At 59.0% G+C, this 12790-nt stretch overlaps 1 protein-coding gene across 1 annotated transcript in view; it reads right to left on the minus strand.

Moving 5' to 3' along the window:
* The window catches only part of CCDC85C (coiled-coil domain containing 85C), a 77767-nt gene extending 65320 nt beyond the window's left edge, over positions 1-12447 (minus strand). Inside the window, exon 1 of the mRNA XM_031452803.2 lies at positions 11646-12447. Within this exon, the coding sequence (XP_031308663.2) occupies positions 11646-12447 (802 nt within the window). The remainder of the gene's footprint in view (positions 1-11645) is intronic.
* Positions 12448-12790: the final 343 nt, after the last annotated feature.

The following is a 12790-nucleotide window of genomic DNA, read 5'->3' on the forward strand; positions in this document are numbered from 1 at the left end:
TAAGATGAAAACAGCCCTGGGCTGGGGACCACCCTCCAGGTCAGGGACCTTGGAGGGAGGGCAGGGAGCAACCCCAGGGCCTCCTGCCACACTTGGGAGAGGAATTCCCACAGGTTAGGGCTGCAGAGAGCTGCAGGTGGGGGTGAAAGAAGGCTCGAAGGAAACCCTTGGCCACAGGCCAAGAAATGTCCTCAGGAGATGGGGGGGTGGTAGAAGATAGCAGGGGTTTGGGAGACCGCCAGGGAGCTGACATCAAGGATCCCACCCCCCACCCACCACGGCTCCCACCACCATCAACACTGTCACTGCATTTCCAGTGTAAGATGACTCAGAAGGGGCCTCTCCTGGGACCTGCCTGGCCCCCAGGGAAGTCCGAACATCAGCACCTCATCCCAGGCCAAGCCAGCGCCTCCCCCAGGTCCTCACCAGAGGGGAGGGGAAAGGCCTGGGGGAGCCATCTTTCTGGGATCTCACGGGTTGCCCTGGCTGCACCCACCCACCCACAACACACACACCCCCAGAAGTGGGCTCAACAGCAAGGGCACATGGTGGGCAGTGAGCAGCGGGGCTGAGCCCAGGGCCGGAGCCCCAGGTGTGGTGCGTAATGGTCTCATCCACCAGGGACTGGCTGGAGCAATGGCCCGCAGCTGGACCCAAGCAGCTCATTTCACCCCGAGACGCGAGACTGCCCGCTGCCCATCACAGCTACTGCCGTGGAGAACCAATGGCCCGGAGGGTAGGAGGGGCCCATGCACAGAGCTGGTAACCAGCCAGGGCAGGTCTGCAGCCTCTCCAGGATGCTCCCATCGGGAGGGGAGGGAAGAGAGGGAGGGGAAGGCCTGTGTCCCTTCCCCTGCAACCCTACCCTACCTCACCCCCATCGTTTTAACAGCCATTTCCTTTGTTTTCCGATCCTGCCAGCCTCTTGGCCTCATTTTGAGGATAAGGAGCTGGTGGCTGGGAGCAGGGGGCTGGACTCTACGGGGGAGACCTCTGGAGCCACCCGGAGCCTTGTGGCCTCTCGGGCTTGGGTCTCCTACACGTACATGTGAATCCACCATGGCTACCAGTGGAAGTGGCATCCTTGGCTGCAGGGCAAGGGTCTGGATGGAGACTGCTGCGGACATCAAATGGACGTGGATGAGGGCTGCTGGTCACACATCCTGTAGCTGTCCATCCCCAAGGGCAGACCTCAGCTTCAAAGGAAGGGTGGGATTTCAGTGGGTGCGGGAGGCAGGGAAGGGCAACTCCTGCAAGCAGAAGCCCTAAGGGCCTGCTGTGTGCTGCTGCAGCAAGCAGAACACGGGGTCAGAGGCTAGCAGGGAGGGGCAGAGTCCCTGACACTGCTCAGACAGAGAGCTTCCTCCAGTGCACAAGTGCAAGTACACAGCCCAGCAAGGAGTTGTCTAGATCAGCACTGCCACGGAAGTCCCTAGAATAGTCCCTGGAATGGCACAGATGCGGAGATGCACTGTCAACAAGGTGCGAAGCACCTGCAAGGAGGAGGGGCTAAGTGCAGCGCAAAAAATGAAACGCTCACGTCCATATTACTTAATCCTAATTAAGTAGAATTTAAACAGCTGCCTGAAGCGGGGTCACCACCCATCAGGCAGTGGGCACAGGAGTGTAGGTGAAACAAAGGGGCCCAAACTCAGAGGCACAGTAGGACGCTGGACATCTGGGCTTCAAGGCCAGAAGCAAGAGGTAGAGAAAGACTAGGGGCTTAGCGCAGGAGAGAAGCTTCGCACCACAACCAGGAGGCGGCCAGAGAGGGAGCCAGGAGCTGCCCTTCGGGAAGTCAGAGGTGACCAGCACACGGCCCTGTTCTAGAAGGCAAGCCCAGAATGGGCATCAAACACCAGCGAGAGGTCAGGACGAGAAGAGGCCACTGGACCAAGCCGGGGCTGCCTTTCCCAGGGTCTGGGACTGCCAGGGACCAAGAAGTAATGGGTGGGCTGGGCCCCTGGTGCTCCTTGGAGAATTCAGGGGTGAAGGGAGGGAGCAGGAAGACAGAAGGGTGAAGATTTTGTTTACTGCTCTGGACTAGGAAACATGAGCCTGTTTGCAGGAGAAGGAGCCAGGAAAGACCCGAAAGGAACAAGAGGAGAGGGACAATGGTGGAGGGAGGTCCCACAGGAGGGGTGGGAAGAGGAAAGGGGAGCAGGGAGCCCTCCCAGCCAGGACAGAAGTCTCTGAAAGAGGGAGAAACTCGGTGTTTAATTTTCTGTCCCGTATAAAAGTGATGTGTGCATTCCAGAAAATACAGAAAACACAGAAAAAAAGGAGAAAGGGCAGGGCGGGAGCCTCCCATTGTCCCATCAGCTCCGAGAGATGTGAAGCAGCCGGGAAATCGAGACTTCTGAGAGCCCTGGCACAGGCAGCGTGGCCGGAAGCCGCCACAAAGGGCCACTCCCAGAGCGGGCTCATTAGGGACAGGAGCCGGTGCTGTGCACTCTGTGACAGGCGGGCGCATTCAGGGCCAGCACACAATCGGGCCCTTGTGGGGGGTGGCTTGGGGGACAGCTCCCGGAGCCTCTGATTCCAAGACAAGAGCATGCCTCCTTCTTGCCTTACAACCCAGGAGCCAACGGAAAAGACAGATTTGGGAAGACAAAGAGATGCTTCCCCTGACAGTGGATGGGCTATTTTTGGAAATGGGTCGACTCTTCTCCCTAGCTGCCCTCTAGGTGCCACTGGCCCTGCCTGCATCTGTCCCCTTGACTGCAGCCTAAAAAGCACCCCCTCCCCCGTCGGGGGCAGCCCAGTGCCCCCACAAGGGGGGTGGCAAAGGCGGTGTCTCCAGGCCAATGCCTGGCAGTCTGTTCCAGCTCCCTGGGGGCGGGGAGCTGGGGGAGCGAGCCGGGTGTGTCCAGAGCTGGGGTGGGTGCTCAGGGGGTTCAAGGCTGGGTTCAAGCCCAGCTTTCCACTGCTGTCTGGCAGCCCCGCCAGGCAAACCAAAGCCAGCTCCCTGGGCATCCACGCGGCAAAGGTTGGGGGGAGGACAATACTAATGGGCATGTTTCTCCCTCGTGGCTAACGAGAACTGACACCAGCCTCCTCGCCCTGGCCGGCCAGGCTCTGCGCTGCCCCAGTGCAGGGCGGCGTCCTCGCCTCCAGCTGACCTGCTGATGGGCCATCTCCAGCTCAGGCGGCGGCCCCGCAGGCCCAGAAGTTTCCCTCCCCGAGCCTCCCACAGTGGCTCCGGCTGCTCAAAACCCCTGGGCAACTTCCACAACTGCTGGAGCCTCCAGGACCCTCTCTGGGGCCCGTCCAGGCACTGGCATTTTTATCTGGTGATATCTAGCTGGGATATCTGATAAAAGCACCCGTGTAGGTTTTAATAATTGTTCAAAGGAAACAGGGAAGTTGGGGGAGGGGCAGCGGGATGTGTTTGTCACCACCCCAGGGGATGGGGGGAGGTTTGATTTTTTTTTTTTTTAAGTAGCGAAAGGCCATTTGGTGCCAAATGGGACAAAGGAAAACAGAAAGGCAGGTGGCCAAAGCGGCCTGACCACAGCTGGGTTTCAAACAAGAGGGAGACCCCGTCCTGCGCCTCTAGGCTGCCCATTCCTCACTGAACCCTGCCCCGAGGAAGCTTGTGCATGTGGGGAGAGACAGGATGGCAAATGGCAAAAATCTAGATCAGGTGGCCTCCCAGACAAACCCCACAGCAGGGGAGCGGAGCCCAGCGCTCTCCTCTACTACCCAGCCCGCTCCCCGGTCCTGCAGGAGGCGATCAGATGGCAGAGGCAGGTAATTCCGCCAGGGCCCTCGCTGCAGCCCTGCACAAGGACAGGCCGGTGAGGCTGAGGACTCGGCCTCCATCAGTGCTGGACAGAGCAGTGCCTGTGTGTCACAACAGCCACAGCACCTCCGCCACCAGATGCTCAGTTCCCAGACCTGCCTCAGCTGAGGACCAACCACAGGGTGAGAGACCTAGCCTCAATGGGATGACCAGAGGTGGGGTGCACAGGGCAGGTGGCCCTGTCCTTGTGCCTCTGCCAACTGCAGGAACTCTGAGTCAAGGGGCCAGAGGATGCGAGGGTCTCTGGCACCCTCGGCATGGCCCACCCAAGCCTCCTATTTTGCACATGGGCCTGGAGAGGCGGTAAGGTCAGATTACGATTGGGCTAAAGCTGCCAGTTCTGTCTGTGTTGTCCAAATCACAGAACAGTCCTAGGGGACACAGCTATGCCCCCAAAGCACCAGACGTGGGAACATACCAGCTGACGGGCCCACTCTCCAGCCCAGCAGATGAGCCCCCGCGTACCACGTGGGTAGCCAGGGAAGGGGAGGGGACGGGCTACGTGAAAGTACCAGTTTCTGAGTGCACCCCACAGACAGCTGTGGAAAGCCCTCAGAGAAGGTCACGGCTGGAACTACCCACCGCTAGAAAAGCCCAGACCAAGGGCTTCGGGGGCGCGGGGGGCACAGGCGCAGCGGGAAGAGCACCGCAGATCCCTCCTGCCCCGGCGTCCCCCCCCCGTCCCCCGTCACCCCGCTGAACCAGACGTGCCTGCCTCCAGCTCTTCCTTCTGCCACGCCTGGCCTCGTCCCTGCTCTCTCCGGCTTGTGCTAACCTGCTCCGCCTCCCAGGCCCACCTCAGTTCCCAACTTCGGCCACCCCCTCCGCTGAGCTCCCAGCACACCTGAAGAGATTGGGAGCCAAACCAGGGCGCCCCTGAGAGTGAAAGGGGCATGATGAATAGACACACGGGGAGAAGGGGGCGCAGGCAGGCTGAGGCTCCAGCATCACGTGGACAGCCCCGCCCCACCCCCACGTGACCTGATGTGACTTGCCTCGCGGCCCTGAGCCTTTTTCTCAGCAGAAACAGGGATCCCAGTGGGTATCAGCACCGGTGTGGCCAAGCCTGGGGCGGGTCCCCTTCCCTTCCAAGTCTCCTCCGAGTGCCTCTCGGGCTCCGTGCAGTTTGTTCCGGGGTTTCCGGCTTTCCTAGGCATGGCATTTCCTCCTCTCTAAGATCCCATCAGTCACAGATGCCCCATGTACTTAACTGCTTTTCCAGAGTGAGGGAGGGGAAGACCCTGCAGTAAACGCACAGGCTGATTCCAAGATGCGTCCCACATTGCAACAGAAGAGGGGAAAGCCCATCTTTGAATTCAGGAAATAACAAATGACGAAGGCCCCTGGCCAATGGTGGAGCAGGAAGGAGGAAAAGGAAACAGACTCTCAGCTACTCTCTAGGGCCCTCAGCCTCTGCTTTAGTTAAATGATGCTCCACACCTCTGTTTAATCATATACAGGGTGATCCCAAGAGCATTTACAGATGGATCAATAAAACTCCTAATCTTTCTGCCCTGCTCCCTAGAGAGCTGGAGACTGACAGTGACTTGTTCAAGAGCAGGCATCCATCACCAGGGGACCCATTACCAGCCCTGCCCTCTAACCATCCACCCACCTGCCCCCGCCAGCCTGTGGCAACAGAGGACAGCAAGAAGGGACTGTGTGACAGTTAGCGGCTCTGGGTGCCTGGGAAGAGGGGGACCATTCCTGCCTTATCGTGATCAAAGGAGCATCACATTCCTTTAGCAGACAAGTTTGTTTCTCTGTTGTTAAGGCTTTGGGGAAGCCACTGGGGTCCCCTTGTCCTCTCACTCCAGGGAGATGGGAACTGCCAGCTGCCCAGCTCTGCCATCTCAGAGCACTCCCTGCACAGATCCTGGGCACCCAGGATACCCAGGGCAGAGCAACCACGGGGGTAACTCTTGCGGGCAGGTACAGAGTGAGGCTACAGAGAGAGCGTGTTGCCCGCAGGTGCTGCCCTATCTGAGCCTCCCAGTAGCGTAGGACTGACTGCCTGATCCCTGGGGCAGACCCACCTGGTCTGAGAACCTGCAGAAAAGGTTCTCTCCTGTGACTACTGTCACTGCTGCTGCCACCCCAGGGGCCCCAAACCTCCTTCCCTGCTGCCCCCAGCCCAGCCCATATCATGGCAGACCCCAGAACCGCCCCTCCCCAAGCCAGGCTACATGAATCACCGTGCGACACTCTCAGCACACGGACTGAGTAACCACTCAATAAACATCTGCCATTGTTTTCCTTCCTGCTTGAAGGGCGAATTCTCTCAACAACCCAGCCCCACCCGCTGGCCTCTACTCGATGCTCTCTGCTCACACAACCAGATTCCCAAGCTGCCTGGGTGTCCCCTTGCAGTGGATTCAGGAATGCCCTGTGCTTGCACACCTCCCCTAACGGGGAGCTCCCCACCTCTAAAGGCATGGACCATTCTTGTCTGTGGGGGCTGAAGTCCGAATTACTGGGACTTTGGGGCTCTGCCCTGGGGGGCTGTACACAGCACTGAACCTCCTGAGCTGACATCTAGCAGCAGCTCCCCACCTAGCAGCAGCTCCCCAGCCCCAAAGCTTTTCTTCTGCCTCAATATCCTGGATCTTTCTGTTCACAGGAGGAGGCTTCTAAGCCTCGTGTCCCATGAGGACACCTCGCAGGCCCTGGGCTCTCGGCCCCCACAGTCCAGACCCACCTGCAGACCTTCTATGGCTTCTGCCAGGACACCGGCCCCTTCCATTCAACTAGACAAGGACTTATCTGACTCTGACATGGGGCAGGCATGAGGGTCCCCTCACGAGCATGAGTCAGGGGGTCCCCCTTCCCCACCCCTAGGAGGCAAGTCGGCAGGGGTCCAGCTGACAGTGGAAGGTCACTGAACCGACCCTTTAAGGCCTAGCTCCAGGACCAGAGTAGTAGGATGCTCAGGACACAGGTGAGGCAACTGAGGCTTAGAGGCTCAGTAAGCTGTCACCCCACACAGAAGGTGGCAAGGCCAGGGTTCTCCCAGGTCTCTCTGACCTGGAGCCGGAGCCCTAGCTGGCACACCAGCACTGATGCTCTAGCTGGGCAGAGGTGTCAGTGTGTCAGGTGAAAGCTATGCTCCCTCCTCCCTCAACCCAAAGGTGGGCAATGGCTTCCCACTTGGCAGATGATAAAACTGAGGCCCACAGAGGTTCTGGAACTCAGCCGGGTCCCAGGCTTCCAGTTCCTTGTGCTGATGACACTGACAAACATGACACAGAAAATTACCACGATGCAAAACACAGATTATGAGCAAAAAAGAATTTCCTTGCTAATCGCGCTGCTCTGGGAACGATATGGAACTAAGTTTGCATCCTAAGAACTCAGAGGCCAGGCCACAGGTGAGGGATCTGGGCCAAGATAGCAGAAAAAAGCCAGCCCAGCAGGGAAGCAAATGAATGAAGAAACAAGAAGTGAGGGGGATTCTGTGCGCAAGGAGGCCTGCGCTTTCCCCGTCCACGGATCTCCAGGAGCCGTGGGCTTCATGCAGGGAAACAGGACAGCATGATGGAGGCTCAGGGTCAGGCTTCCTGAGTAACAGAAAAGGTGTCACACCTTTGCTACACAGATGCTGCCCCCTGAGCTGCCTCCCACTCTGCCTGGGTCCATCTACTGATCACAGGGACCAAGCTCCACGCAGCCTTCCACTGCCGATGGGGCCTCCGGTGGGAGTCTCTCCCAGCCCGACAGAGCCTGACTGTCCCAGCCCAGAGGGACAGGAGGCCCAGACTCTCACACAGGAGATGGAGACTGATCCCAGGGCCCCCAACCAGGCCTGAGGACTGGGAGCAAGTCACCACACCTCTCCACCCCTCTGTTTCCCCATCTAGGATGCAAGACCATTTGGGAGCCCTGAACAGAATGGAGTGGGAACTGGGAGGCTCGGCAGTAACAGGTGGAGTGTGGGGCACACTGTGGCCCTCCCATGTGAGCTCCTTGGGGGACCAGGCAGCTCCCTTTGGTGTGTGACCCTGGGGGCTCGGCACCCCAAGGAGGGTGATGGATGGTCAGAGTCAGGTTGGGGAGGGAGAGGGAAAGTCTTACCCAACCCAACCCATTGTCTTCACTGACCTTTGTCCCCAGGCCTGGCTGGGTTTAGGAAAAGCCGCCTTATTAGCGTCCTGCCCTGGAGCTACAGAGTTGGGGCCCTCATAAAGGACCTATTCAGGGCCAGAGGCTCTGACTTTTCTTAAAGGCCCAGACCACCCTTGCTCCCTTCTTCCTTAAACCAACAAAAACACAAGCAAGAGAACAAACCCATCTTATTTTGAGAGGCTCAAGTTTTTAATCCAAACTTTTAAAACCAAACGGGGCCCATACAAAGGCTGCTGGAGGCCCTGGTTTCTTAGGCTAGCTAAAGGTTGGTGGGCCACATGGTGTGATGGGGGGACTGGGACGGATGTGAACACGAGGTAGGGAGAATAAAGGTGGGGTGCACAGGATGGGGGAGGGGTGGGAGAAATTGTTGAAAATACTATACTGTTTGAAAATCGCATCAGTTTAAAGTGTCAAACCTGACTTTCTGGTGTTTGAGGTTTGCCTGCCTTAGTTTGCCCCACTGGATTAGAGCAAAGAGCATTCTAGTCCAGATTTTAGTCAGTCCAGCCCAGCCCTCACAGCAGAGCCTGGAGAAAGGCCTGCTTGCATGTGCATTCACAAGCCCGCCAGGCACAGGCCCGCCCCAGCCAGGGATGGCCTTGAATACAGATGGGCCACCTCCCACCACAGCCACTTAGGCCCGTTAGGGCACCCAGGAGGGCTGTGGGCACCCTGCAGCTTCCAAGAGCAGGCTCCAGGACCACTGCTCCCCGGCCCATCAGCAGGTGCAGGCACCAGCTCAGTGGCAAACATTCAAGCAAGCTGTCTAAACAGCAAACAGTTTCAAAGAGAACACCGATGTCTGTTTGGCAAACCCCTAAATGGGTCTCTCTCTTTTCTCATGAGGAGCCCTGGAAAAAATATGAATGACCACAGGAGAGGCTGACTGTGTGCAGATGCTGGCCTCCCTCGACCTCGCATGGATAAGGGGGCCACTTTACAGAAGAGCAGAGAGAGGCTCGAGGAAGTGAAGTAATTTGCCCAAGAGAAGAGGAAGAGTGGAGATTCAAACACGAGACAGCCTGAGCCCTTTGGGTAATGGGGTTATCAACCATCTGCTCAGTGGCCACTGATAAGGAAGTGACACTTCACAGGATGCCAGAAGGAGGGCAAACCTGGGTCAGGAATCAAGAATAGGGAGTCACTGGTGTCTGCTGATTAATATTATCGGCCAAAATGACAACAGGCCAGAGATGCAAGCCAGCCCACAGCCTGAGTGGTAGAGGACCCCTGGGAGCCCCACCCAGGCGATGTTCCCACCAGCGTTGCTTTCCCAGGAAATGCTCAGAACCTCTCTGAGCCTCCACTTGCTTGGCTGTAAACTAGGGCTAACACTGCCTCCCAGGGTCCCAGTGAGGATGAGCTAAGAGCAAGGACCGAAGGCACAAGCCTGGTATCGGACTCCACATCTGCCACCACGCAGGGTGAGGCTTGTTATCTTTCTCATCTCCAGTTCACTCTCCACTCAGCTGAAAACTACAGGTGCAAACGAATATGAAAACGAATACACACACACACACACACACACACACACACACAGACTGGGACATTATGCTGTACACCAGAAATTGACACACTGTAACTGATTATATTTCAATTAAAAAGAAAAAAAAAACTATAGGTGCAAGTACAGAAAAGTGGTTTCTAAGAGAAGGGCCTTTCCTTGATTCCAGGCATTCTACTCATATTGTTGGGAACACCTCAAGGCCACATATGACTTTAAGAGACAAAACTAAATGACAAGCAATCCCACCGATAACTGAAATTTGTGATAACAATGCTGAATTTTTATTTCACCCCAAAACAAAGCTTTGCCACCACAAAATCTGCAGCAGTCCCATTTCAAGTGTGCATGGGACTTGGGGGAGCATGGATTCTGCAGGGAATCCTACAGCTCCACCTCACCCACCCCTTGGTGGGGTGGACAACTCAGGTGAAGCCCCATCCTCCACTCCTGCATTGTTCACTGCGGTAGCGAAAACCTGAGCCAGGCCGGGGCCTCGTCTCCTTGTCCAAAACATGACAGAACTTCTCTGCAGGTGTGCTCTGACACTCCAGCACTTCAGTGCCCTGCAGAGAACCACACTCGCCAAGTGTCATTGATGACGCAGCTGAAAACATTTCATTTCCTAGCCACAGACAGGACTGCAGCAATCCCCCGTTTCGTCCTGCACCTAAGGAAACTGAGGCCCAGAAATCTGACCCTCCCAAGGCCCCCTAGAAGGTGAGGACAGAAAGGCTGGGACTGGGATCCCTCATGCCCCAGACGGGCAACCTTAACCAATTAAACCATCTAACTTTGAACCACTCCCACTGGCCTTAAGGAACCAGGGGTGGGAGGTGGCACGGATACAGAGTTACAAAGAGAAACCCAAGTTGTAGCCTTAGATTGCTAATCAGTAACAAAATATCCCCCTACACCCAGGCCTGTCCTGAACTTGTAGGCTGGGAAGGTAAATAAAGGAAAAACTGTGCTAGGCTGGCATCCCACCACCCCGGGTCCAGTTCCCACCCCAGCCCCCAACACAAGGCACCTGCAGAGGCCACTTGGCCATCAAACCAAAGAGAGAGCGTCCCATCCCCACCACCCCCAGGCTGTGTCACTCTGGGGGAAAACAGTCATTTAAGGCCTAGACTCATTTTCTATGAACTAGAAAGGCCTTTAAAGAGAACCAGAAAGGGCTGTTTAATCTCCACCTTCAGGCAAATAGTTCAGGCAGCAGCAATTGCCACCCAAAGTAGGAGCCAAGCTGCCAAAAATGTGGAAGGACAGGGAAGCAGGAGAGAAGCAGGAGAGAAGCAGGAGCAAGGAGAGCCACTGACCAGAGGGCTGGGGATGGGGCCCTGGGGCCCTGGGCCCCACCTTCACACGGGTGTGCAAGGCAGTAGCTGAGCTTTCCTGAGGCCAAAGGTCCTCCCACCCACACCCTGGCTCTCCACGACTGTGGCACTTCCTGTAAGGTAACTTACAAATCCCTTCAGAGGATTTATCGCCACCTCATATCCGGGAGGTAGGGATCATCGTTTCCATTCTACAGATAAGGAAACTGAGGCACACAGAGACAAAAAGCCAGGACCCGCTGCAAGCAGAGTCCTCTGGAAAGTCTTAGAGCCTCAGTTTAGAAAGGTCCCTGGAGCCTGAGTCAAGTGCAGGACTAGTAGCAAACCAGGAAGGTGCTGACCCCCTGGTCCTCTGGCCGGGCTGCCTGTGTTCCTTCCCAGCCTTCAGGCAGCACGGAGAAGCCCAGGTGGAACTGCAGCCCCGGCACACAGGTGAACACTGCTCAGGCTGGGGCTGCCTGTTGCTCCAAATAAGAGGGCAAATTTCACTTTCGTTCAAAGGGCCTTTCATTTTCTTCCCATTAAAAACTTCCCGTTCCCCGACAAGGATTTCCAGGCAGGGGTGTGGTGCCTCCAGCCACCCCTACAGTGCTAGACTCTAATACTGGTGACTCTGCAGGAGAGAAACTTTTCTGGGGTCTGGCAGGTCTCGGGCCGCTGCCGATTCGGAGCAGGACAGGAACACGCCTCCAGCTCCCCGAGAATCACAACCCAAAACCCCACTGCGGGTGGGCTTGGAATCTCCCAACCCATAATCCGGATGCCAGCTGGAGGAGAGGTATGGAGTGGCGACCGCCGACGGGGGAAGGAGCTGTGGGCTGAGGACCCATGCTGCCCGGCCGGTGCCGCGCTGCCCGGAGGGTGGCGTCCTTACCGTGCAGGCCGTTGGGGATGCTTCGGTGGTGCGGTGGCGCCGACAGGTCGTCCAGGGACCTGCGCGTGGCGACGGCCTTGCCGTCGGGGGCCTTGTGCGGGCCCGGGGGCAGCAGCGGGGGCGGGACGTGGTGGTGGTGGTCCGGGCTGCCGCCACTGCCGGCGCTCGACGTGCTGCTGCCGTCGCCCACGTCGCGGGTCCCCGCGCCTGCCGTGCCGCCGGCCAGTGGCCCGCTCAGGCTGGCCTGGCTGTCGATAGAACTGCGGGAGCCGGCGCCGCCGCCTGCGCCGCCGGCGCCGCCCGCGCCCCCCGCCAGCGCCGCGCGCTCCTCGTCCAGCAGCAACACCAGCTCCTTGAGCTCCAGGTTCTCGCGCAGCAGGGCCTCCTGGCGCGCCTCGAGCTCGCGCAGCTTCTGCTGCGAGCGGGCCACCTCGTGCCACACGGCGCCGGCCGCGTGGCGTCCGAAGCGCTGCCACTCGCGCGCCAGCTTGCGCCCCTTCTGCCGGTCGTCGTCGAGGAAGCAGCAGAGCTCGCGCAGCTCCTGGTTGTCGTCCTGCAGCCGCTGGTTCACGTCCTTGAGGCCGCGGATCTCCAGCAGGTGCTGCTGCAGCCGCCGGTTCACGTCGCGCATCAGGCCGCCGTGCTCCAGCATGAGGCCCACCTTCTCGCCCTCCGCACGCCGCAGCCGCCGCGCCAGCTCCTCCTTACTCCAGCGCAGCAGCTCCTCGTCCGGCACCTGGCTCAGCTCCTCCGACGCCGCCGCCGCCGCCGCCGCCGCCGCCGCCGCCGGGGGCTTAGCCATGGCGGGGCCGTCACCGCGGCATCGCCCGCGCCCTCGCCCGGCCGGCGCTCCCCGTGCCGGGGCTGCGCTGGGCCGGTCCGCGAGCGGGCGGGGGGCGGCTGGGGGCGTCTGCGGCCCGCCCCGCGCCGCCTCGCGCGCCCTCACGCAGCGCCCGCCCGGTCCGCCCGGGAACACGCGCGTCTCGAGGCTCGGCAAACTGGGACCGCTGCTGCGTCGGCGGCCGCCGTGCCGGGAGCTCTCCGGGCACAAGCGAAGCAGGCGGAGGCCCGCCCCCGGCCCAGCTCTGGAGCCCTAGCCGCCCCGCCCACTCCGGGAGGAGAGGGGCGGGGCGCCGCGGCCCGGC

This window comes from Camelus dromedarius, chromosome 5 (assembly GCF_036321535.1).
Source record: "Camelus dromedarius isolate mCamDro1 chromosome 5, mCamDro1.pat, whole genome shotgun sequence".
In the NCBI taxonomy this organism is placed as follows: Eukaryota; Metazoa; Chordata; class Mammalia; order Artiodactyla; family Camelidae; genus Camelus; species Camelus dromedarius.